A 26,221-nucleotide genomic window follows, 5' to 3' on the forward strand; every position below is an offset into this window, starting at 1 on the left:
ACATATATGAGTTTAGTGAACTTTCACCAAAATGGCTTGCTTTTTATCTGTGTGTAGGTGGGGACTGCACCTCATCCCATTGATGGGTGTTCAATTTCACGGTCTGATGCCTAATCAGTGTGCAATGGAGGGGAGGAGTCTTGTTTTGTTTTTGTTTTTTTCCTGAGACAGGGTTTCTCTGTGTAGCCTTGGCTGTCTTGGACCAGGCTGGCCTCAAATTCACTGAGATCCACTTGCCTCTGCCTCCTGAGTGTAAGGATTACAGGAATGCCTCTGATAGAAAACAAACCAGCCAGCCTATTTCTCGAAAGTGTCCTGTCCGTCCTTTCCTGGATGTCTCAGCCCAGTCTCAGCAGCTGTTGGGTTCCCAGGGCCCAGGGCCCTTGATTTTCTTCCCATGGGTTCTTTATTTCAGAATAGTGCCTGTCTTGTTACTGCTCTATATTCCCAGTTCTGCAATAGCAAGTTTTTTGGTTTTTTTGGGTTTTTTTTTGTCTTCTTTCTTTGACTTTTTTTTTTTTTTTTTTTTTTGGCGGGGGGAGGTGGGAGGGAATCAATTTCTAATTTATGGCAAGTTTTACTTTCAGAACTAAATCCACAGAACAGCACATTCTAATTCACCCTTGAAGGCTGGCATGCTGAGCAAAGAATGTTCTTAGTCTTCGTAAGAGTTCCGTCTTTACATTGTCACATGCCAGGGCCCTGCCTTTTGGCGTGATTTCAGCCACCAAGTCATCGACAGGAACATGCTCTGGTCCTTTTTCCTTAACCACCTCTTTACAGTGTGCTCTCAGCTCACCCTCCCAGCCGCACTCAGTCCAGTTCTCAGCAGCTCTTGGAGGCGCTCTTCCCCCAGTTTCTGTTATCCCTTGGTTAATCGCTGCTCTCATCTCATCCTTGTGCATCTTGCTAACCTCCATCACCGTGGGTGAGGGCCTTCCTTCCCCACGGTGAAATGAGCCTGGCACTGATGACTTCCTGTGATTTCCCCTCCAGGGTACCTGTACACATGCATGTGTGTACAGGTGAATGTGTACACACATTCACGCGTGTGCATGTGTCCATGTGCGTGCACACACAATTGAAAATGCAGTAAACCTTTAAAACAATTATTTGGACTAAAAGACGTGATATTGTAGAGTTAATACGGTATGCCATTACTTTCTACATTATAATGTAAGAGAAGTATCACTTAAATTGGTAATTCTTTTGGTTTCTCTGTTTGTGTTTGTTGGTTGTGTTTTTTGGTTGTTGTGGTTCTAATCATTAAACCCAGGGCCTCATGCAACTTAAAACACACTTTATCTTTGACCTGCTTTTCTATCTACTAAATAGTTAATATGTTTAAAAATAGAAATGGGTGGGCATTCTTGGAAAGCAAGGCTAATAATAGCCTTTATTAAATACAGGCATTATTGTTTAGTTTTACACTAGTCATTTATCCCTAACATATCAGATCCTGTCTAGGCAGAACACATGCATTCATGTGTTCTGGCCCGAGAATAGCCATTGGATTTGTAGCCCTAGATAAGACGTGTGCAGAAAGAGAGTGTTAACCCCAGCATTTCAGAAGCTAACAAGACTCCTAAGAAAGCTTGTGTTTAAGAACTAAACTGAAGGTGTAACAGGGGCAGCCCCTGATTGTGTCCTTCCCGGATGCAGCTGCTCAGCAGCGGTGGTAGGACTAGACTAAACTAGCCCTGTCCTCAGACCAGAGCCCTCAGGTCTGGTAGTAAAGGCTGTCTCTCAGCCCGAGAGCCTTCTTCCTGCTGCTCTGCTGTCCATATACCTCATGTTTTATCAAACCACACTCTTACTTTTTCCTCTAACTTGCGTCTTTGTTCCTATTATCATCTGGCTGAAATGTAGTTCTCAGCCCTTTTTCTTAGGTAGGAAGACCTAGCTTGACACCATGATGTTTTCAATCCCTCTCTGCTGCCCGAAATGGGAATGACCTATTCTCCCATCGCCGGATAGTATGCTATAGTATGGAATTCTAACTGTACTGTCCAAGTCTGTCTGTGAATACATGTATGTGTTATCTCCCCTCGGAAGGCAAGGCGTTATTTAGTTGGCACCTTGGGCCCATGCAGCGGGGGACCTCTTAATTTTGATTGAGTTGTTTTGAAGGTTTAAGTGGCACAAAAACGACATAGAAACGGCCACTTGTGTGGTGTGTCTCACCACCATCTCTGGAAATACACTATTGAACTGGAGTGTTTTACGTGGTCCTGGTCCTTGGAGGTTATTTTTAATAAACATGCTGTTTGAGGGTTGACGTACCTTAGGTTGGGAGGAGGGATGAGCCTCAAGGGTGAGGAAAGTAAGACTTGACTTGTACCACCTCAGCAGTCACAGGTGTCTTTTGACTTTGTGCAGAGCATCTATTAAGAACATCTTCAACCAGCCGCCCTGCTTCTCTCCCAAGAGTCCCTGCAATGGAAAGTGCCAAGACCATCTCAGGTAATAACGTTTATCTGAAAATTTGTTTTAAAAATGCTACATGTTTTCAGTTGCCTACATTGTAGTAATGACATGTTAAAGGCACATGTTTGTGAAAGCTGATAGACTTAGATGTGCAATGACTGATTTGAAGACTTAGTCAAAATACACCAAAACATTTCTGGACGCTAAGTTTGCCAATATGGTAAAGCCCCCACATGATGGCTCTGAGGGGTGACTGTGGATGTCCTCAGTGTTCCAGCTATTTATATTATTTCCCTTGTGGCCTCTCTTTTGAGACAGGGTTTCTCTGTGTGAGACCAGGCTGGCCTCAAACTCGCAGTGGTCCACCGGTCTCTGCCTTGCCGAGTGCTGGGATTGCAGGCGTGGGTCACTGTGCCTGGCTCTTTGTGGCCTTTTCAGTTGCACCTGGAAAGGAAACCCCTGAGAGCTCTGCCATGCTGTGGTTACTGTCTTCCTTGCCACGCAGTGAGCATGGGCACTTCCCTTCTTCCCTCTCGCCCTTGTTTCCAGCTGACTGTAATGAAGGCTTGTCACCACTTACATAAAATGCCGTCACATCTCAGCCTTAGCACACCACTTTAAAAATAACTTAAGTTTTAAGACATAAGTACTTGAAAAAAAAAGGATAGCCATAAGATTATGCTCTAACACATGTAAGTGTGCCGTCCTGACATCATTTGATAGGAGATCCTCACGGTGGCTCTTTACTAATGCTGCATGTTGGTCCTGAGTTCATCTGGATCTTGTTAGCCAGACCTGGGCTTGGCAGCACACACCTGTGCTCACTTGTGGAGGCTGAGGCGGAAGGCTGCAGAGTTCTAGGCCACTTTTTTTTTTCTTCTGTCAGACTTGCAAAATTAAAGTGATTGACTGGCTGACTTTTAGTTTTCTGGCTTTCCGATGTGTGTTTGAAACTGTGGCCTGTCCCAGAACTGCATCTGGCTCTGTACCTCTCCTTCAGTGTTCCCTGCATTGAGGAGGTTGTGTTTATTTCATTGTGGGGCCAGGCAGCAGGGAGTAGTCGCCGGGATCGCTCTGGTGTTCAGTTGTGTTAGTGTAGTCCTCACCGTGTGCCAGGTAGATGCTGTGAATGATTCGCAACGGTGTGGTCACTTTGTATTTCCACGACCAACTTTTCACAGATTTTAATTTCATCAGATTTCTTCTGATAATGTCTCGTTCTTTAGCCCAGGCTAGTTTCATGTTCATGGTCGGCCTCCTGCCTCAGTTTTGAAAGTGTAGGGATTCTAGACATAGATCACGATTCCTACCTGTGTAGGTGTGTTCAGTGAAAACTAAATCCTCTCCAGTCATCAGTGAGACTGTTAGCTCCTCCCCTCACAAGGTAATATTTGTTCCTTAAGAATCTTCAGAAGAAAGTGTCAAGAGCTCAAACTAAAAGAAATTAAAGCATGTGTATCGCTTTATACTTTTTAAAGATATATAATTATAACTTGTCAATATGTATGCTACATTTAAAAAATTATTTGACAAAGCATTCTGACCTTTTATCTAGATGTCAAAAAATAAAATAACTCTTAATCTTTCTAAGACGTTTTCTTCCCAGAGTTTTTAAATCTTTTTTAATTGAAGTAGATTTTCTACAATATATTCTGATTATGATTTTTCCCTTCTTCAACTCCTCCCCCCTTCCCCACCACAAAGTCATATCCTTTCTCTGTCTCATTAGAAAACAAACAGGCATCTAAAATAATAATAACAATAACAATAATAAATAAATAAATAAATAAATAAATAAATAAATAAATAAATAAATGGATAAATGGATAAATGGATAAATAAATAAATAAGAACAAACCAGAATGGAGCAAAACAAACAGGAAAACAAAAAGAGCCAAGAAACATATAGACACATACAGGAGCTCAGACACACACATTCTCATACACAAAAACCTTTTCTTTTCTTTTTTTTTTTCTTTTTTGAGATGGTGTTTCTTTGTGTAGCCTTGGCGCTGTCCTGGACTTGCTTTCTACACCAACTCACAGAGATCGGCCTGCCTCTGCCTCCCCTGATTGCTAGGATTACAGGTGTATGCCACCGCACTCAGCTCAAATTTCTTCTTACATTAGAAAATTCATAGTACATGGAAACATGTTACATAAGGATTTTCATACAAATACGATAAAATTGATCATATCCCCTATCTTTTCCCCTTTCCCTTTAGCTCTGTTTGTTCCCCTAGATAGTTATTTTTCATGGTCTATATACTTCTATGATTTTATGGCCTGTAAAAGCATCCAGGAACCACAAAAGAGAGAAAACATATTTGTCTTTGTGTTACTGACTTTATTTGTGTAATAATATGAAACATTTGGAGATCATTTCATTTAGAGTCTTAACTGCCCATCTTTCACTGCAAATGATGAAACTTTATTCCTTGTGGCATGGGGGAAGAATCCACTGTATATTTACAGCACAGTTGCTTTGTCCCTTCCTCTATTGTTACATACCTGGGTTGGTTCCATGACCCAACTAACGTGAATAGTGCTGCCTTCCACATTGATGTTCAAGTACCTTTAATATCTTGGTTTGCATAGTCGGTAATTCTGAGTTTTGTGTGAAACCTCAATACTGAGTTTCACAGTGGCTGGACTAGTTTATATGACATGATGACATTCTCACAGTGTCTCGACGAAGTAGTGAAGAAATGAAACGGGACATCTCTGCATCTGAGGGAGCGTCACCGGCCTCTCTCATGGCTATGGGCACCACGTCACCACAGCTGTCCCTCTCTTCCTCTCCCACGGCATCTGTCACTCCAAGCACCCGGAGCCGAATAAGGTAGGAAGCATGTTCTGTGTACCTTTCCTGGTCTTTCAGTGTGAAGGATCAGCCTACAAGTCGGTACTATTTAAGTGTCCCGCTTTCTCTTTTCATGTCATTTGGTGTTGACTACACACTTTTGATTTAAACTAGAAATGGCTAAGTAAGTGTAGGTGAGGCATCTCTAGTCTGAAAACCCAAGTACAAGCCTTTTTGAGTAACTAACAGGAAAGCCAGAGTGTCTCAGACTTTGGATTTTCAATTAGATATGTTCTACTGGTAAATTCTATGCAGATATCCTGAAATCTGGTACTTGCTTGTACAGACAGTATAGCTCAGTGGTAGAATACTTGCTTAGCATGTGTAAAGGCCGTGGGTTCAATTCCTACTGTCATAAGTAAACAAATAGTAAACAAAGATAGAGGGAGGACAGGAGAAGTAATGCAAGTAGATAGAGGGCATGCCCACAGTCTCAGCAGCCAGACTATGGAGGCACGAGGATTATAAATTTGAGCCTAATCTTGGTTACATATTAAGACCTTGTCTGAAAAACATTAAAAAAAAAACTGAAAAAAACTCTGAAATTTGAAGTACTTTCCAACCATGTGTTATGAAGTTGAATCTTGAGCATCAGGCAGATTATTAGAGAAGGGTTCGTAGGGAGGTCGAGCCTGTGTGAAGTCTTGAGGACTGTGGATAGGGACATTATTGGCGAGGTAAGTAACTTGAAAGCATGTAGGAAGGGATGACTAAGCATGCAGTCTGTGTGTGGTCCGTAGGAGATGCTGTGGTGGTTCAGGAGACATACAGGTCTGCTGTCTCAGGGCAGAGGGCATGATTGAGTAGCTAGCTGATGGAACCTCTTTAAAGTCAGACTGGGTCATTTTGGTGTGATGGGAGGTAGGGAGTGGAATGAATACATTGAGATGATAGAAGAAGTTTTTTCTTTTGAGAGACCAGCTAATAGGATATTTGTGCTAGTATTGCTGGTCAAAGTTAACAAGTCTTTTCGGGGTAATAACAGGTTTGGAGCTGAGGAGAGGCTGGGTCCACAAGGAAGGAGTTTTTGTAAAAGCAGCGATTTTAGCAACAGGCTTTTTTTGTAAGGAGTGCCAGCATAGCAACTGTGAGAGGCGGTTCTGACTGCTGGGACTGGACATCAGACAATGTTGTGCTTTGCTGATCACTCTTCAGCAGGACATGAAAGTGTGAGTTCCTGTTCACTTTCTAGATCTTTCTGGAAGAAGCTACTTTAAGCGTTCACAGGAGTGGTGACATACCTTTAATCATAGCACATAGGAGACAGAGGCAGGTGCCTCTGTGAGTTTGAGGCTAGCGAGGACAAACAAGGAGACTTTTTTACACACACACACACACACACATACACACACAGAGAGAGAGACATTTAGAGAGAAAACATCAGAAATTGAGCATACATTGTAGGAATGCAAAAAACCTGTTGACAAATGTAACATTAAGAAAAGGAGGAATAGGAAAGGGCTTCAGAGATTTCACTGTTTATTAAGTTCTAGGTTTTGAGAATAAAGTGTAGCGCTTGACTATTCAGATTCAAATTAAGAACTTTAAAAAGGATTATTGTACACATAGGATCTCCCTTCAGAGCGTAGGCTTGCCTTGAAGTTTAGATTCTTTCTACCTTAGTTTCTCAGGTGCTGGGATCATGTCACATGCCTGCTAAATGAACTTACTTTTATTTGTATTTTAAATTGCGTTTATTTTATGTACGTTTCCTGAGTGTATGTCTGCAAACCGTGTGTATGCAGTGCCCACAGAAGCCAGACAAGGGCAAAGATACCCTAAGCTGTCATGTGGGTGCTGGGAATCAAACCTGGGTCCTAATGCTATAATCCTGAGCCATCTCTCCAGCCCTGTGAACTAACTCTTAAAGCCATACCTGTTGTGTGACTGACCCCTGAGAAATGTGCACCCATAAGCAGTACATTTTATGACTAAGTGGATGGTGCAGGGCCAAAGACTTGCTAGGCACAGTACAATCATATTTAGTTTTAGTACTTAGGAAGATGAGGGAGAAAGGCTGAGCTCAGAAGTTTGGGCCCAGCCTGGGACATAGTGAATTCTTTTCATCTTAAGAAATCAAGGTGTACAGTTTAGCACACTTAATATTTTTTTAGAAGTAATATATGTTTTTGTTTGCAGTGAGGAGGATTGAACCTAGGACCCTGTATGTTCTAGGCAAGCACTCTAGCACTGAGCTGCAGCCCAGCATTTTCGTTTTTATTTATTTATTTTTTATTCTGTTCACCCACCCAGTCACCCATCCATTAAGATAGTCACCATCTAGCTATCTTAAGACAAGGTTGCCCTCAATCACCCAGGCTAGCCTAGAACGTTCACCAAAACCTCGACAGGCCTCGAGCTTGCGGTCTTCCTGCCCCAGCCTCAGAAATGCTGGGAAGTGGTGGGATTACAGGACTGCCCGCCAGGCTGGGCTTGTTCGTCTAACATGGTTTTGGTTTTAGTGTGTCTGTGTGGGTTGTTGCTTTGAGACAGGTCTTACGAACTGTATGTAGACAGGGCTGACTTTGAACTTCACAGAGCTCTCCTGCCACTGCTTCTTGAGTGCCACCGTACACGGTGTAAAATGTGTCTTTAATGTTTATTGCCATCTCTTTTTCCCCTATACCTTAAAAAACAGAAAATTCATTTTTATTACATGATGCTTTGTATATGGGTGGTTTGCCTGAATATGTATCTGTGTACCGCATGCCAGCATGGTCCCTGCAGAGGCCAGAGGAGGACATTGGAATGGGCTTTTACAGACACTTGTGAGCTGTCTAGCCAGTGCTGGGAATTGAACCTGGGTCCTCTGGAAGAGCAGTCAGTGCTCTTAACCACGGAGCTATTTCTAGCCCTTATTGCTATCTCTTTTTGTCTTATTTGTCTAATTTTAAGCTCCATAAAGGCAGAATCTATGTTTTAGAATTCATCATATAATAATATAACCTTGTCTTTTTTTTTACTTATAATGAGTGATTTTGAAATTGAAGACAGGATTAAGAACATAAGAAGATAAAAAGGGTGAAATAAACTAAAGCATGCTCTGGAATTAGGCAAGACATTGAATAAAGGCCTAGAACAGTTCTTATGTCAGCAGTGCTGTGCTGAGCACTCTGGAGCACAGCCTATTACTTGCGATTGTTCTTGATACAGAATCTTTGTGGGGGGTAGAGTTCCTCCTTTAATTTTGACAGTGTAGGTCTATGGGACCACAAACTAAACACTGATGGTAAAGGTAAGTAAAAATCTATGTCTTACCATAGAGTGGCCTTTTGTGTATTATCCATTCAGAAGTGCAAATTAGTGTTTGATCTTACTGTTGTACTCAAGTATTTTAAAAAAAAAAAAAAAATTTTTTTCCCACAAATTAGGGAGGAAAGAAAAGACCCCCTCTCCGCATTGGCAAGAGAATATGGAGGATCTAAGAGGAACGCTCTGTTGAAGTGGTGTCAGAAGAAGACAGAAGGCTATCAGGTAACCATGTGGTCCTCCCATTCCGCGTGAGCAATTGCTGAACTGGTGCCATCCAGCACCACTCATCATGGAGTTTACATTCAAAATGATGTTTTGTTTTTTTGTTTTCAAGACAGGGTTTTTGTGTGTAGCCCTGGCTGTCCTGGAACTCACTTTGCAGACCAAAATGGCCTCAAACTCGGAGCTCAGCCTACATCTGTCTCCCAAGCACTGGGATTAAAGGCCAACACTGCCTGGCTCAAAATGATTCTTACATTGAATTTTAGGAACACATTCTCAAAGTCCATACTGAACTTTGTCAGGTTTTACCCCTGGGACAAAATAAGTTTCTTTATTTGAAAAGTAACCAGTTTCAGTGAGCACCTTACTTACTTTGTGTTTGTGAGTGTGCGTGTGGAGAACAGGGGACAGCCTTCAGGCAATGCTTTTCTCCTTCCACTGTGGGTTCCGGGGACCTAGTTCAGGCTGTCGGCTTGTGCTATAGGCACCCTTACCCGGGGAAGACTCTCACAGCCTTCCAGGTGCTTCTGTTGAGATGCCATCCGGGTTAAGATTGAAAACATACATGTGCCACTTAAGCCTATTTTATGTTAGTTCCATATTAGGTTTGTTTTCATAGCATTTTGCCATTCCTATTGTGGTTTATGCCTCATTGTTTCATATCTGGACTATTATAATGTCCTGTCACTTCTTCCTCTCTTTCTTTCAGCATTTTATTCAGGTTTTTTTTAAGTGGTGTTAAATATGACTGTGAAGAAGATATTTAATTCCATACAAATTAAATGTATTATACGCCTAAAAATGCAATTTAGATTTCCAAGATCTCTGCACATAGTATTTAAATTACAGAGACTTTCTTGATTGTAACTGATTTCCCTCAGAAATGAGCAGAAGTACATGACAGAGTGATTGGACTTCTGCAGTCCTGGGCTCATATTAACAAAATGGCTGAACAAAAACTATGGCTAAATGAAAGAAATAACAGAGTAGTAGAGGAGTCAGTACTGTTAAGAAGCCTCCTGAGGGCAAATTTGTACATGACTCAGGCAGTGATTGTCAGTCCATTTAGGGTTACTGAGCCAAGTGTATGCAGATGGAAGGAGAAGGCAGTGTCACTGAGCACCTGTTCTCAGCTCTCACTCGCTACAGTGGAGATTACAGTGAGGCTCTGAAGAAATGGGGAGCTAGGCAGTGTCAGACATACCTGCTCTGGGAGATAATTTAGTAGTCCTTAAATTTAGAATTACCATATGATTTGACAGGTACATCTCTGGATATATAAACAGAAGAATTGAAAACAAGGGTCCAAAGAGACAGCTTAGGTCATCCCACGTTTATATTTATAGCAACATAATTCACAGTAGCTAAAGGGTGGAAAGTGCAGACACCCCAGTGACGGTGGGCAAATGAGTGGGTGAGTAATACGGGACCCCTGCCTACAGCAGACTGTTGTATGTGTATGATGAAAAAATTCTGATACACATCACAACATATATGGCCCTTCAAGGCTAGAGGACAAACCGTGTACAAAAGGACCAACTCTGTATGATTGTGCTTATGTAAGAACACACAGCAGTGACATAAGTACACACAGACAGTGTGCCATCTTTGTGTGGGCTGGAAGGAGGAAGGATGGGAGTTATTGTTTAGGAGCTGCAAGAGGAGGTGGAGGTGGTGATGGAAGTATAATAGTGCGAGCGTTCTCATGCCACTGATGGTTAAGGTTATGAATTGTATGTGTAGTTCATCACAATAAGAAAATTGCTTTTGAAGAAAGCAGAGGATTGCTGCCCCAAGATATATTTTTGGAGGCTGTTATGAAAGGTATTGTTTCCCTGATTCTTTCTCTGTTTGTTTGTTCTTTGTATATAAGAAGGCTACTGATTTTTGCATGTTCCTGCTACTTTGCTGAAAATGTTTTATCAGCTGCAGAAGTTTCCTGATGGAGATTGTAGGATTATTTATGAATAAAATCATAACATCTGCAAATAAAGATGCACAGACTTCTTTCTTTCCACTGGCTTCCCCTTGATCTCCTTCCATTGTAGTAGTGCTCCAGCCATGACTTTATGTGCCATATTGAATAGGTATCTTGTTCTTGATTTTAGTGGAAATGCTTGAGTTTCTTTGTGTTTAGGCTGATTGGATATGGGCTTGGTGTAGATTGCCTTTATTATGTTGAAGTGTGTTCCTAGTTAGTATCCCTTATTTGCCAGGACTTTTATCATGAAAGGGTATTGGTCTTTACTGTACCTCATGAAATGATCATATGGGTTTTGTCTTTGAATATGCTTACATTGCTTATTATATTTCTTGATTTATGTGTGTTGAACCATCCCTCCACCTCTAGAAAGAAGCCAACTTGATTATGGTAGAAATTGTATTTGATGTTTTCTTGAATCCAGATTACAAGTATTGTATTAAGGAATTTTGAGAGCCGGGCAGTGGTCGCCTGTAATCCCAGCACTTGGAAGGCAGAGGCAGGTAGATCTCTGAGTTTGGCGCCAGCCTGGTCTACATAAGTGAGTTCCAGGACAGCCAGGGATACATAGAGAAACACTGTCTCAGCAAAAAAACAAATAAAAATTTGCATCTATGTCAATCTCAAAAAATTATGAGATTAATCTGTATTTTGTTTCTTTACTTTTTTGGTGGGGCTTTTTGGAATCAGGGTAATTATTACCTCATAAAGGCTTAGGAAGTGTTCCTTCAGTTACTAGTTTGTTGAACAATTGCTATTAATTTCTTTTTAAAGTTCTGGTAGAATTCCGTGCTGATTCCATCTGACTTTTTTTATTTGGTCGTTTTTTCTTTTTCTTTCTTTCTTTTTTTTTTTTTTAAGATTTACATTTATTTATTATTTATACAGTACTTTGCCTGCATGTAAGCCTACACACCAGCAGAGGGCACCAGATCTCATTGTAAATGGTTGTGAGCCACCATGTGGGTGCTAGGAATTGAACTCAGGACCTTTGTTAGAGCAGCCAGTGCTCTTAACCTCTAGGCCATCTCTCCAGCTATTTGGTTGTTTTTTGATTAGGAGACTTTTAATTATTGCTTCTGTTTCATTAGGGGTTATGGGTCTGTTTAAATAGCTTATTTGATCTTCATTTAGATTTGGTAGATTGTATATACCAAGAAATTCAGACACTTCTCTTAGGTTTTCCAGTTAGGTAGACATGTTTAAAGTTTGTCTTTTTGATTCTTTTATGTCTTTGTGATTGCCTTGGGTCTGTTGTAATGCCCTTTTTCATCTCTGATTTCATTAATTTGTACCTTCTGCCTTTTTAATTTGGCAAAATACTCATCAATTAGAGCCACCTCTTGATTTCATTGACTCGTTGTATTTTGTCGTTGTTTCTATTTCATTGATTTCAGCCCTGAGTCTGAACCATTCAGCACGTATTGCACGCTGGTTCTCAGTCAGGATTTGGAGATTTAGCACAGTTGGCTTCTTCACAGACGGGAGCGGGGCAGCCAGCTGTGTTCAGGTATGCAGTGCCCTTTATACTGATCCCTGCTCAGTGGTCTTTACCTCACCACTCACATTTGAGCTCCTTCTAAGAAATCCAGTAGCTGAAAACAACACAGGCTGCCAGCACACTGTTAGACCCCATGATGCTGCCTTTCCGGACATTGATGTACTTGTGATAACTGGCTGTCACCCCTTTGAAAGGCTTCCACAGTGCCACTGGGGCTGAATATCAATATCTGCATCAATATCCAGCTTGGAAGCTTTCCAAGTTTAGCCTCCATGAGCTTCTCTTTCAGTGGCATGAGCAATGCCATCATGCAGTCTTGCTGTCCCAGTGCGGATGCTGGGGACTGATTTCAGGGCCTCTGCAAGAACTGTACGTGCTCCCAGCTGCTGAGCCATCTCTCCAGCCCCAACCATAATCTCTTTAAGATTGATCTGTTAGAGCTCTGAATGTGTCAGACACCACGTAAGGAGTGCCAGAGCCCCATTCCAGGCTAGCTGTGTCTATGGTGAGCGTGTGTATCCTCAGCACCAGAGTGGGTTCAGGCCTTTGGTCTCTGCTACCTCACAAGGGTCTGGTTTGAAAGGGCAGGTTGTGACACTTCTGTGCAGCAGAGCAAGCCTGTTAGGTGACATTTTATGTGCACTGTTCTCACAGACCCTCAAATGGACCACAGGTGCTTTATGTCAGAGAAGCTATCTAATCGATGGAGAGAGATTCCCCAATACTCATCTTTTTTCATTAACTCTTTTAAGTGGCATCTTCAAATTACTGTGCTGATCACTGTAATCTTATTAACCATCCATTACAAAATAAGCCCTTGTGAATTCACCTTTTATCTAATACTTTTAACAGATACTTTTGTCTCCTATAGTTTGTGCCCTGCCATGTATTGAGCACCGTAGATTAGCTAACACTAAAGTATTAGCATTGAAAGGACTTGGATGTTCTGATTTATTAAGGAAGAGAAACCCCCTGAAAGATAAAGGACTGCCCTGGTTATGTTGTGATTTCACAAGCGGCTTCTAGAACTGCTGCTTTAAGGACTGGATCTTTTTCTTTTTCTTCCTTCCTTCCCTCCCTCCCTTCCTTCCTTCCTTCCTTCCTTCCTTCCTTCCTTCCTCCCTTTCTCCCTTTCTCCCTCCCTCCCTCTCTCCTTCCCTCCCTCCCTCTCTCCCTCTGTCTCTGTCTCTGTCTCTCTCTCTCTCTCTCTCAGCTATGCCTCACTGTGTTGGGGGTGGAACTCAGGGCCAAGCACTCTTACCCACTCGACTACATCCCCAGTCCCCAAAATTATGCTTTAGAATTACATTAAGTATGGACTTTACAACACATTTTTTCCTTTTAATAAACTGTTTTTTGAGAATTTTATACTGTTTTTTAACTATATTCTCACCTCTCCCCTATCTCCTCCCACATCTACCCCTTCCCTATCTACTTCACTTGTGTCTTTCTTTCTTTTTTTTTTTTTTAATAAAAAACAAAAACCGCTCTGGCAGTGGTGGGCCCAGTGCTTGTGAGACAGAAGCAGGTGAATCTCTGTGTTCAGGCCAGCCTGGTCTACACAGAGAAACCCTGTCTCAAAAACAAACAAACAAAACCCACCAGCAGCAGCACCAAATCTCAAGTCAAATGTGTGCTGTCCATGGACTCCTGGATACATGGCCTCCCACTGCATGGTTGCTCTACCCGGGGCCACAGAAGGACACTGACTCTCCCAGCACCTATCAGGTACAAATAGCATCTCAGCTTAGGGGTAGGATTTTGTGCTCACCTCCCTTCTCCACCTCACCTCTCCTTCTTGTTTGGTTTGACGTCTTATATATGTTGTCACAACTGCTGCGAGTTCCTATGTGCTACTTTTCTCGCTATGTCTAGAAAACAGTTTCCTTGTAATCACCTACACCTCTGGGTCTTACAGGCCTCCCTCTCCCTTTTCTACAGTGATTCCTTAGCCTCGGGGACAGGAGGGTGGCAGAGATGTCCTGTTTAGGGCCGATTTGCTCTACAGACTCCATTTTCTTTTCCCCTAAAGATATATTTATTTATTTTATGTTATGTGAGTGCTCTGTCTGCATGTACACCTGCAGTCTAGAAGAGGCCATCAGATCTCATTACAGATGGTGGTGAGCCACCATGTGGTAGCTGGGAATTGAACTCAGGACTTCTGGAAGAGCAGCCAGTACCCTTAACTGCTGAGCCGTCTCTCCTGCCAACTTTACAGACTCCATCAGTTTTGGGTCCGTATTGTCATCTGCTGCTTCTCTGGTGAAGTGAAAAGATGCGTTAACTATGGAGATAATGATAAGTAACTAGGAGTCAACCCAATACTAAGTCAGTTTAGCAGAATAATAGTGTAGATTCTCCCTTAGGGCCCAAGGCCTACCTGGCCCCAGGTTGTTGGGCTGATAATGGTACCAAGCATGGCATTCATCTTAGAGAGTGGGCCTTCAGTCCATCCAGAAAGTGATTGGTCACTCCCATGGTATTTGTGCCATTATGTCTTTTTTTTTTCTCATCTTTTCTGTTGACATTCTATAAGTTTTGGTGATTATGTTTTAATTTAGAATACTCTTTGATACTTCTTTTCATTTATTTTCCTATTATTTTTACTTGATTTGCTTTGACAGTCCTGCTGTACTGCCTAGGTTGGCCTTACACTCCTGGACAAGAGCCACTCTCAGTCCATCAAGTAGGTGACTAACTTAGTTTTTTGACCCATGGCCTACTTAAAAGAATATCATTTGGCTTCTACGTATTTGAGGATTTAATGTTTCTAGTCTAATGTTTCTAGTTAAACTCCATTGTATCTAGAAAACCCTTTCAGATTTGTTAAGGCTCCTGTGGGGTCTCAGCATCTGGTCTGCTAACACTCAGAAGCTGCCGACCTGCTGCGGCAGAGATGCAAGTTCAGTTACATTTGCTAGGAGCAGTGCTCATGGCCTCCTACTTTAGTTTTGTTTGCCTACTCCGTCATTTGTTGAGAGGAGAATATTAGAATCACTTGACAATAATTGCAGCTCTCTCTACCTGTAGGCCTAACAATTTAGAGCACTTTGATGCCGGTTGATTGGCTGGTTGTTGGTTTCTGTATCTCAGGCTGTATCACATCTAAAACGTGAGACAATAGGCCATTCACAGGAGAAGACCATATCATAGACCAAGTGATCATGCTCAGCTCTCCAAGCTTGTGAGTTATGTATGTGCAGGGGACTCCACATAAGGAGATGGCCTCCAAAGCTCAAGTTCTCCACGCTTCCCGGGTCGACATGCTAGAGCAGAGGGGAGTTCAGTGGGGATCGGGAAGCTTCTTACCCCACCTGTACTTATCTTGTTCATGTGTTAGGCTTTTCTAAGAAAGACAGGACAGCATGCTGCTCCCCTCCCCCACCTCCATCCTTTCTTTACTTTCTGCTTTCTCTACCTGAGGCTGCCTTCACTCCATGAACAGAACTAGGACCAGGCCAGAGAGTGTGGAGTGAGAAAGGGTAGGCAGGCTGGAGTCCTGCTTCAGACAGCAGTTACAACAACACATTAGAATTCCCGAGAGCCAAGGCAGAGCTTCGTTTCCTTTTCTATAACTAACCCAGTCGGAGGTCACAAGAATGACTTCTCAGAGTTAAATGAAAAAGGTGCAAGTGTAGATAAGATTTTGATCTGAATCAAATCTAAGTTAAAAGTCTAAATCTTTTCATTTTACATTGTCTTTTTACATGGAAACTGAGTATATGAAAAGATCTTATTGTTTGTAAATATTACTGTGTTCCAGGGGTTAAAAATACTTGAACAAAGAATAGCCCACTTTGTGGCCCCACCCATTCCTTCTGCGGAGTGTGCCAGCTAAAATATGGCACCATGAAGCAGTGAAACGGTTAGCATGTAGCATCCTCTGCCCTGATGGCCAGAGGTCATCATCTAGAGAGCAGTGGACAGTCAAGAGCTTCATATCTCTTTATCTCTACAGGGCACCGCCAGCGAGCTCGAGTCTCTGGGCTTTTCCTGGGCCTGTGTGCTTTGTGCACTGCAGAGGCTAGATGATGGTTTTGTGGTCACGGTGGAGTGAAAGAGCTGTTTTCCTGTTTTCAGGGGATCCCTTTTAATGCCAAACATAGCAGCTGGGAAACAAAGTTTTCCCAGAAGCAAATGTACTTACTGCATTTTGTCTAAACATAATTTTGACAGCAACTATTAACATCTATTTCCGGAAATGTCAGTGCTATAATTTTAAAAAGTTAATTTCTTAGTACTGTTACATAAATTACTTTCATCCGAGTCTTGTGTTTTTGCTTTTGAAAGATAATCACTCACATCATAGCCCAGGATGTCCCCAAACCTTGAGTTTCCCAAGTGATACAGCTGAGGTGTGAGCCAGCATGCCTTGCAAATGTGCTTTAGTGACCCTGCTCCATCACTTCCCCCTCCCTGCCTGACACAATTTGATTTTCCTACACGGGTGAAGGAATAGAGAAATGACAAGCCCAGTTCTTGAACACCAACTTCTTTGCTGTAATCATCTGTAGATCTACGTTCAAGGGCCATAAATTTGGGGAGCTATTTGGTAATGATGCCTTTCCAGTTACCCGGCCTGCATATTGCAAGAATGATACAGCTGTTAGTGCTTCACCAACTGGCCGGGTTCCAGAAAGAACCTGAGAGGCTGGCCTGAAGAATGAGTACATATCTAGGTCCTTATCTTTTCACCAGATGTAGAAATTCTATTCATTTTCCTTGCATTTTGTTTCCATGTAGCTTCCCATGCTGTAGGGAAAAACCTGCTGATTGTAGTGAAATGTTTGGTTTCCACTGTTCTTGGTTCACTTTAGAATAATTGTCTTAAGGGTGGATTTCCTCAGATAAAAAGCAAAATATTACTGAACTGCCATGGGCTACATCTGTGCAGGGGTCTTAGGTTATCTCCATACATGGTCCTTGGTTGGAGTATCAGTCTCAGGAAAGGCCCCTGTGCTCAGATTTTTTGGTTCTGTTGCTTTCCTTGTGGAGTTCCTGTCCTCTCCAGATCTTACTGTTTCCCACTTCTTTCCTAAGATTCCCTGCATTCTGCCCAAAGTCTCAGCATCTGCATTGATAGTCTGCAGGGCAGACAGAGCCTTTCGGAGGTCCTCTGTGTCAGGCTCCTGACTTGTTCCCTCTTTTCTCCTTCTTCTGATGCCCATCCTCTTTGCCTTTCTGGATAGGGATTGAGCATTTTAGCAAGAGTCCTCCCTCTTGATTAGTTTCTTTAGGTTTACAGATTTTAGTAGGTTTATCCTATATTATATGTCTATTTGAGTGAGTATATACTGTGTGTAAGTGGGTTCCATTGTAATAGGAACAGGGACTGTCTCTGACATGAACTGATTGGCCTGCTCTTTAATTACCTCTCTCTGAGGGGGAGCAGCATTATCAGGCCACAGAAGAAGACAATGCAGTCACTCCTGATGAGAACTAATTGACTAGGATCAGAAGGAAGGAAAAGAAGACCTCCCCTATGGGAGGGTTGGGGAGGGGCATGCATGCAGAGGGGGGGAGGAAGGGAGGGGTTGGGATGGGAGGAGGGAGGGAACCACAGGGGGTATACAAAGTGAATAAAGTGTAATTAATAAAAAAAAAAAAAAGCAAGGCATTAAAGCCACACATGGTGGTGTATGTCTATAAGTCATAGAACTTGGGAGGCAGAGGCAGGATGATCAAGAGTCCAGTGTTATCCTCCAGTGCGAAGTGAGTTTGAGGCCAGCCTGAGCGACATGAGACTGTGTAAAGGGAGCGAACACTATGTCTTGGTTTGATTGACATGAGTCTGTCTTTAAAGGGAGTGAACACTGTCTTAGTTTGAGCAACATGAGTCTGTCTGTAAAGGGAGTCTGCTCGTGAACTCATTGTTTGGAGGCTGGGGGTGGGGGTGGGGTTGTTAAAAGTTTGAGGCCAGCCTAGACGACAGAGATAGATAGGAAGATCCTGCCTCAATAACAACAACAAAGATGATAAATACTGAGTCAGCACTTCCAATTCCAGTCTCAGAAATTGGATACTTGTAAGGCGAAGATAGGGGTATCCTGAATTTGAGGATAGACTGGGTTTATACATTGAGACACTGACTCAAGTGAAGATGGGGAGGGAGGAAGGAAAACAGCTATCTCAAGTGTGACCTAGAAGTCACAGACTGGGCCTTTCGTTGCTTAGGATCTGAAACCTCCAGCTCGGAGGCACAACATACGTGTCTGTGACTTGTCTCCAAGCTCTTAGCTGCTGCCTGCTAGTCTGTCCTCCAGTAATATTCTGGTTCTTCAGTAACTTTTCTTAAGTGGGTTTATTATTATTATCATCGTTATTATTATTATTGTTATTAGCAATACTAAGAAATAAAAGGGAAACAAGCTAAGTAACATTTTTAAGATCTGCTTAATTTTACTAAAAGCAGGATCATTAAATTATCTGATTCAAATAATTTTTAAAATCTCATTGTAAGTAAATGTGTATAGACCATTTTCCTCTTGTGTTTTTTTCTGGTTCAGATGCTAGCTCAGTGGTGTGGCAGTTACAGGGGAGCTGAAGTTTGACATGTTGGTTTCATTATATATATGGTTGCTTTGGATTTCATAAATGAGTTTAGCCTGAGGACATCCTGGCTATTTAGGGTGACCTCCATCTGTAGAAGCAGCTTACTTATAAAGATTGCCACCTCCTGATAAATAATTATGGAAAGGGCAAACAGCCATTAGGCGTTGTCAGGAGAGGGGAAAAGGAAGGAGGTTTCTTTTCTGAATGAGCTTTTTAAGTCTGAGAGAAAGAAGGCTGGCCTGCACATCTACCAACACGTCCAGAACTTAATGGCTTCAGATAATGACTTCATCTGTTTAGCTCATCACTCTGCAGCCTGGGTGGGGCATAATGGGATATCTCTTCTTCACTTAGTTTCCTCAGAGGTGGCTCAGTGCTGCCTGGGGCTGGAATCATCTCTTGGCTCCCTCCCTCAGGGCTGGTGTATGGTGGCTAATGGCTGTGACAGAGCCTCTGTACACAGCCTCTCTTAGCTATACCTGCTTTCCGGGGCAAGTGTCATGAGAAAGACGGGCAAAAAGGATCTCTCCTCCTGTGACCTAGTCTAGGTCATAGTGCCCTTTCTGTCATGCTGTTTTTTTGGCCAGTAATGAAGCTATGCAGGAAAACAGGTGGCACACCTTGAGAGGGGGTGTAACAGGTTCTAAAGAGAATGTGTTCTAGAAAGATTCCTGCAGCTGTATGTGCCAGACAGATCTCTCTCTGTGTGTGTCTCTCTCACTCTCTCTCTTCTCTAAGCAGTCAGAGAAGCTAGCACATGACACAGGGTGGATACCACCTAACGCAATTTGGGGAAGGTCAGCAACATGAAGGTGAGAGTTGGAGACATCTGAGAAGCGTTCTCCAAGCTTGGATGTGTCTCCAGGACTTCGAAGCAATAACCTAAGATGTAGCTTGTATCCTGGAACACACAGTAGCCATCCAGATTGTTTTTCATCAGACATCAGCTTTTTATTAGAGGTATTTGGCTGTGCCTAGGCAATCATAGATCCTTCTATCCTGGTCTCCAAGACCTGGAGTTACAGGTGCACGTCAGTACAACTGGCACAGCTCTGAAACTGAAAATTTTTGAGATACCTGAATGTTTTTGTTTGTGAATTCGGAACGCCTTTTGCAAACAGATGTGTTAAGGCATGATTGATACATATTAATAAGCTATATATAAAGTTTATTTATATCCCATCTATCCATCCATCCATCCATCCATCCATCCATCCATCCATCCATCCATCTCTGTTTTTTTTTGAGACAGGGTTTCACTGTGTAGCCTTGGTTGTCCAGGACTCTGTAGATAAGTTTGGCCTTGAACTCATAGCAGTCTGCCTGCCTCTGCCTCCCTGAGTGCTAGGATACAGGCTTGTGCCACTGTGCCCAGCTTAACGTTTATAATTTAGTACCTTACATATACTTGTCAGGCTGTTCCTACGGGTGATAGACACGTTAGTACAAGTCCTCGTGTGCTTTGCACTCCCTCAGGTCCCACCTCTCGTCCCTCATTTCCGGGCACTCATCCATCTGCTGTCACTGTGTACATTTGTATATTTTATAACTGGATGTAAGTGGAAATAACTTACAGATTGGGAAATGCCTCTTTCACTTAGCATTATTTTGAGAATCGTTTTGAGAACACTTCAGTAGTTCGTTTCTCTCTCTTGTGAGTTAATGGTCTACATTAGAGCTGTGCCTCAATGTCTGTTCGTTTTCTAACCAGGCTTTGGGTTATTTATTTCCAGTTTCTGCTTACCATAAGTAAAACTAAGTACCTTCATGTGTGTATTTATATGATAGCTTAGTTTATCTGTTCTTATAGAGTACCATAGATAAACAAAATATCATTTGTAAACAAACAGAAGTATTTCTTTTCGATCTGGAGACAAGAGTCTGAGATCAGGGTGTTCAGTGATCAGATTTTTGTGAGGTCCCTGTGCCAGGTTGCAACTTGCTATCTTGTATCTTCACGTGATAGAAAAAAAGAAAAAGGACTATCTGAGAATCTTTTGTTTGTTTTTGGTTTTGAAATAGAGTCTTATATCCATGTCAGGTCTGGAACATGCTGGGTAAACCAGGCTGGTCTTGAATTTCCGTTGATCTCCTATATCTGCCTCTCAAATACCAGGGCTTACTGACATGGGATTTTTTTTCCTCTTCTTTTATTATTTCTTTTTTTCTTCTCCTCCTCCTCCTCTTCCTCCTTCAAGACTCAAGCAATCATCCTGCCTAGGGCAATCCCTCCCTCCAACACACAGGAATGGACCACTGAATCTGACTTGGGATCTTTTAGGATACTGATGCCATTCACTGGAGCTCTGCTCCCATGACTTGTTCATGGCTCAAACCCTGTGTCCTTACACTGTCACCACAGAAATTCTGGTTTGAATGTGTGGCACTGTCTGCATATCTCAGTGCACATGTGAAGAGAGGGATCTGAGGTGAGGAGAAGCAGACCAAGAAGCTGCCAGTTGGCAGACGAAGTGTCAAACACCTGTAATCCCAGCACTCAGGGAGGCAGAGGCAGGCAGATCTTTGTGAGTTCAAGGCTAGCCTGATCTACAAAGGCCAGGACAGTCAAGGCTACACAGAGAAACCCTGTCTCTGGAAGATGCCAGTTTGTCTGTGGGAGGAACCACCTTACTTTGCTCTTCTTCAAGTGTTGGAGGGTTCTAGTTATTTCTTATCCTCACAAAACTCTGGGCAGCTGACAGCCTTTAGAAGTGTGGGGTGGAGCTTTCATTTTTTTTAAAGCATCTTTCCATATTCTTGTTTGCTACCATATATTTTATTTAGTAAATTGTTCAGTTCTTTTGCTTAATTTGTTATTCTATGTTGTTTGTCAATTAGGATTTCTTTAAATATTCTGGGTTCAAGTCCTTCACAAAATACCTGGCTTTTACACATTTCCTCACTCTCTATGACTTGTCTTTTTTACTCTTAATACCTTTTGAAGGACCAAAATTTTTTATTTTAATGGCATCTAATTTATGAAGTTATTTTCATGGAAAATCTTACATGGATGCTCTGGTGTTATATCTAAGTGTTTGACTAACCCAAGATCTTAAGAATTATTGGTGGTTTTTTTTTTTTTTTTTTCAGGAAAGGTTATATATTTAGGTCTGAATTCATTTTTATTTATGGTTTATGACATAAATTGAGGTGACTTTTGTAGCCTGTAGATGTCTAAGTTGTTGGGGGGGGGTCCTCCTGTGTGATAGAAAGATTTAAAGGCATCTTAAAGACAGAATGCATAGTCACCCTAATTTATATCAGAGATGGCAAAGCAAAGAGCACAGACCTTCCCCAAGACAGGGATGCCTCACCAGGATTAGTAATGGCAGCCATAGAAGGATTGTATAGAAACGGATTGTAGATAATGGGTTTTTTAGTCTACTGTTACAGTGCACTCTGCTTTCATCTCTACACTCCTCGGAGGAAATTAAGTGCAGAGAAAACAAAAGCTGTGACCTTGCTGAGCTGAGTGCCAAAGGGGACGAGGTGTTGCCCTTGGTCTTGGTGCTAAGCAACAATGATACTTTGGGGTTAAACCTTCTAGGTGGGAGCTTGTCGGGAGCAGCTCGGTAATGCCAGCTCCTTCAGTCTTCTCAACATGTGAAGAACTTTTTGTCTGTTTCTGTTCAAACCATGAATTATGTACTTACCATTTACCATAGGCAGCCAGAGAGGTAATTAAATACAAGCAAGAACAGCTTGCAATCTCTTGTGTGACCTTTGTCCTCAGGAACTTTCAAATTATTTCTGAAACTATTATTTCCAAGCCTTTGAGAATTATGCCTTTTCCTGGGCATAATTTAACCGTTTTTTAATGACTCAGATTTATCATTACAAATATTTTTTTTTACTCACATCAACATCTAGTTTTTTATACCCTTTGTACTTCTGTTACCTTTCTTTGCTTTTCTCTTACGGTCTTCAGCTCTTTACAGCTGTTGCATCCTATGCCATATTCCAAGAAAATAGCAAGAAAAACTCCTTTGCAAAATAAAATCAGAAAGAGTATGGAGTCAGGGATAAAGTGTCACACAGAGGACAGCTATGATAGAGCTCTTGTTCCCCTAAGACCTGGTCAGCTCTGTCCTTCATAACAGTGGTGTCTGTTGTATCTGGTCCAGAGTAAAATCTCTTGTGTTTTATCTTTACAATCTTTTGTATTAAAGGAAAGTGAATTGTGGAGTTTGGGGCTGAACAGGAACAAGAGGCTACAGCACCAGGTTCCCCCTTTTCAGAAGTTTTACCCTTTCCTTCTGCCAGAACTACTTGGTAGCTCTGTACTTGGTACAGAGTAACACTCGCAGGTTTAAGAAGACAGCTTGGTTCTTGCTGTAAGCAGCAAAAGAGGTTCATCGTAAGGTGAGCATGTTACACAGAGCATCTCTTTCCTGAGGTCATTTCCTTTCCAAGCTCCTGTGAGACCACAGGCATGTCACATCCAGGATGTCTGCACTTGGATGGCCTGGGTATGCTGGGTCAGGCTAAATGTGTTATCTACATTTCAGAACTAGGAAGAGCCATGCCAGGAAAGACCAGTGGTCTTCCAAGTCTCCTGTCCATCTCCCTGTGAGTGGGCGAGGCAGGCAGGTAAGCCTCCTGAAATTTGAGTTCCAGAGGGAAAAGGTGTATCCCAGCTGTGTAGAGGGATTCGCCATCAGTGCAGTGGCACAGAGCTTTTCACTGTGTATTGAACTAGTAGCATGCTGTGGTCCGTCTATGGTTTTCAGATGCCCTGACTTTGTTTCTGGATTTATACTTCTCTTGATGCTTTCTTATTCTTCTGTATTCAGCAAACCATGGCTGATACTAGAAAACCATCAGATTTTCTACTCAAGTTCTTAGGTAGGATGAAGCCCACCTTTGAAGAGTCTCTTTGAGAAGCAAAGTTATGTAAGTGTAATTCTCTAAATATATACTTTGAGAGCCCATGATAGAGCCTTTCTTCATCTCTGGGTGTGGCTAAGGAAGAGGAATTGGAAACCATTGTGGCTATCTTTTGGTACCCAGAGGCCTCTCCTGAGGGTGAGGAAGCAGTGTTTTACATTTTGTTCACTGTTTTTGGTTGAATCAACAGTGGTCAAGTTCTTGTGGTCAGGAACAGGAAAGGCAAGAGAAGGCTCGGCGTGCCCAGCTCTAACAAGAGGATCTGCATGCTCTACCAACTGTTCTGTTGATCCTCATACTTGGACTTTGTTTCCACTTGCATGTGAGAAAAGTGAGGCTCACACAAGTGAAAAGCCATGTGTTTTAAGCTCTTCCAGGTAGTTGAAAGCGGCACCTACATTGAAGGCCCTGCTCATAGGAGTCTGAAACTCATGATGCTCTGACCTCACTTGCCCTTTTCAGTAATGTTCTACTGAGAAGGTGTTTTTAAATCCATATGAAAGACTCAACTTGATTTAAGGTAGAGAGTAGTTAGCCTCTAGACTAAAGAGCTGCATTCCTTAACCAAAACTCTAGCATAAATTGAACAGCCTTCTTGGAGAAGATATTTGAACAGGTTTTCAATGTTGGTTGTATGAGGTGCCTTGGTAGAGTTCACATCCTAAACTTTCAGGCCCTGACCACAAAATTGATGACTTTTTTTTTTTTTTTTTAAATCTAAGCATAAATTGAAAGGGTCTCCAGGGATGTTTTGGAATGCTTAATTCTCTTCCCCTCAAACATGCCTGTTCTCTTAGGAGTTTGAAGCAGGCGACAACTTCCACACACCATCACCCTCCCATCTTGCTTTTTGCCAAGCCCTTCCCAGAGCAGATGTTGGAGGGTCACTGTGAGTGCCCTTTGAAGTCAGAATTGTATCTTGGTGAGTAATAACCCCTGCCAAAACAAAATTTAAGTCTGTGGAAATATCAAATTTGTAGAAATTTTAATTAAGGAAGACAAAACTAATTCTTAAGCTGCTAATAAAACTGCTCACAACTTGCCCTTCTTCATTAATCAGCGGCAGCCTAGGGCCCAGCTTTCATTAAGCACAGTCTTGTCCCAGGAGCACTCAGCGCTCAGCACTTGCTGCTCAGGAGGCAGGTATTGCCGGGCTTCTGTGCTCTTCCCCGTTGGAAGGGTTTACAGGAAGCAAAAGACAGGGTCCTTGTTTCTTATGGTGACATTTGCTAACCTACTCTGAACTGTACCCCCAAAATAGGTTAATTTAACTGAAAAAAAGGTTAGAAATCCATTAACCTCCCAAACATACCTCATATTTTATTTTTTGTGATACTTCAATATATTTGAAGCCATGTCTGCAGCCAGTCTTGGAGCTTTGAACCAGTTGGGGACAGTGTCTTGGTGTCTTGGTTTGAAGAAGTTGTTGATGGGGGGACGTAGCAGGCTTTGGAAGTAGGAGAAATGCTCCGTCTCCTAGTGGAGAAGAAAGCCATTTGGTACTCTGACACTTACCCCATAGTGCTTTTTTGTTTTTAAGAAGTAATTTCTTAAGGCTGGGCCATAATACATTACCATAAATTGCTTCCAAGAATCAACTACATTTAAGCTTTGTGACCTTTTAGTAAGTACTCCAAAAGTACTTGCCCTTGAGCTCTGCCTGGCATGTAGAGATACTGGGTGTAAAGTCCTGCAGAATATCTGCTGATTTTAAAAACTGGGGTTAAAAACACATTGAACAAAATTTACCATTTACCTAGTGTGTGTGTGTGTGTGTGTGTGTAGATATATAAACAATCAGTGGTCTTGATTATGTTTGCAGGCACCACTACCTACCTAGCTCCAGAACTCCCCATCAGCTCCCAGGGGAAATCTTCCACACAGGAAGTTGGCACTCCTCTTTCCCCTCTTCTAGTACCTGGCAACCACTAATTTTTGTGTATTTGGCTTAGTTTCACGATTCACTCATGTTGTAGTGTATCCGCACATCATTCCTCTGACTGACAAATATGTTGTGCAGAGAAAGACTTTGTTTCCTTTACCCATTGATCAGTATTTGGAGTGTTTCTTTTTGGGGCTGCTGTGAGTGATCCTGTTTTGACTGGTGTTTATATGAACATCAGTGTTCAGTTCTTCTAGGCCTTTACCATGGAAGTACAGTTGCTAGGCATGTGGTGGCCGTGGTTGGCCTGCTGAGGACACGTGAGGCTGCTGCTCAGTGGCTCAGTGCCTGCCATTTTTGTCTGGGTTTTGGTGGTGGAGATGGAATGCAGGGCTTCGCATGTGCCAAGCATATACCCTACCACTGAACTGCATCCCTAGTTTATTTCCTGTGATGTTTTAACTAACAGCCATCTTAACGAGTGTGAAGTGGCACCTGGGGCCGGCCCCATTGCGGTTAGTGGTGTTGGGCACCTCTTCATGAGTGTTGTACATATTGGCCACTTTAATGTCTTCTTTGGAGAAATGTCTGTTCAAGTTCTTGTCCCATCAGGTTTGGGTAGATAAGTTTTCCCTCTGTGGTCATACTGCA

At 42.3% G+C, this 26,221-nt stretch overlaps 2 protein-coding genes across 3 annotated transcripts in view; one reads left to right on the forward strand and one right to left on the reverse strand.

Annotated features, from left to right (window-relative positions):
• Specc1l (sperm antigen with calponin homology and coiled-coil domains 1 like) overlaps positions 1-26,221 on the forward strand; it is a 100,504-nt gene that overhangs the window by 60,279 nt on the left and 14,004 nt on the right. For both annotated transcript variants that reach the window (XM_055598949.1, XM_055598948.1), the window contains exons 11-13: positions 2,380-2,463; positions 5,113-5,269; positions 8,662-8,764. In XM_055598949.1, the coding sequence (XP_055454924.1) occupies positions 2,380-2,463; positions 5,113-5,269; positions 8,662-8,764 (344 nt within the window). The remainder of the gene's footprint in view (positions 1-2,379; positions 2,464-5,112; positions 5,270-8,661; positions 8,765-26,221) is intronic.
• LOC129670359 (transcription and mRNA export factor ENY2-like) lies at positions 618-920 on the reverse strand. The gene has a single exon (XM_055598836.1). It carries the CDS (start codon positions 918-920, stop codon positions 618-620), a length of 303 nt encoding a protein of 100 aa, XP_055454811.1.

The sequence above is a fragment of the Psammomys obesus genome, unplaced genomic scaffold (genome assembly GCF_907164565.1).
Source record: "Psammomys obesus unplaced genomic scaffold, mPsaObe1.curated_primary_1811, whole genome shotgun sequence".
NCBI classification, from domain to species: domain Eukaryota; kingdom Metazoa; phylum Chordata; class Mammalia; order Rodentia; family Muridae; genus Psammomys; species Psammomys obesus.

Bases quoted from the DNA above. Each gene is read 5' to 3' on its own strand.
- LOC129670359 (XM_055598836.1), bottom strand. From the start codon at position 920: ATGGAGGTTAGCAAGATGCACAAGGATGAGATGAGAGCAGCGATTAAC.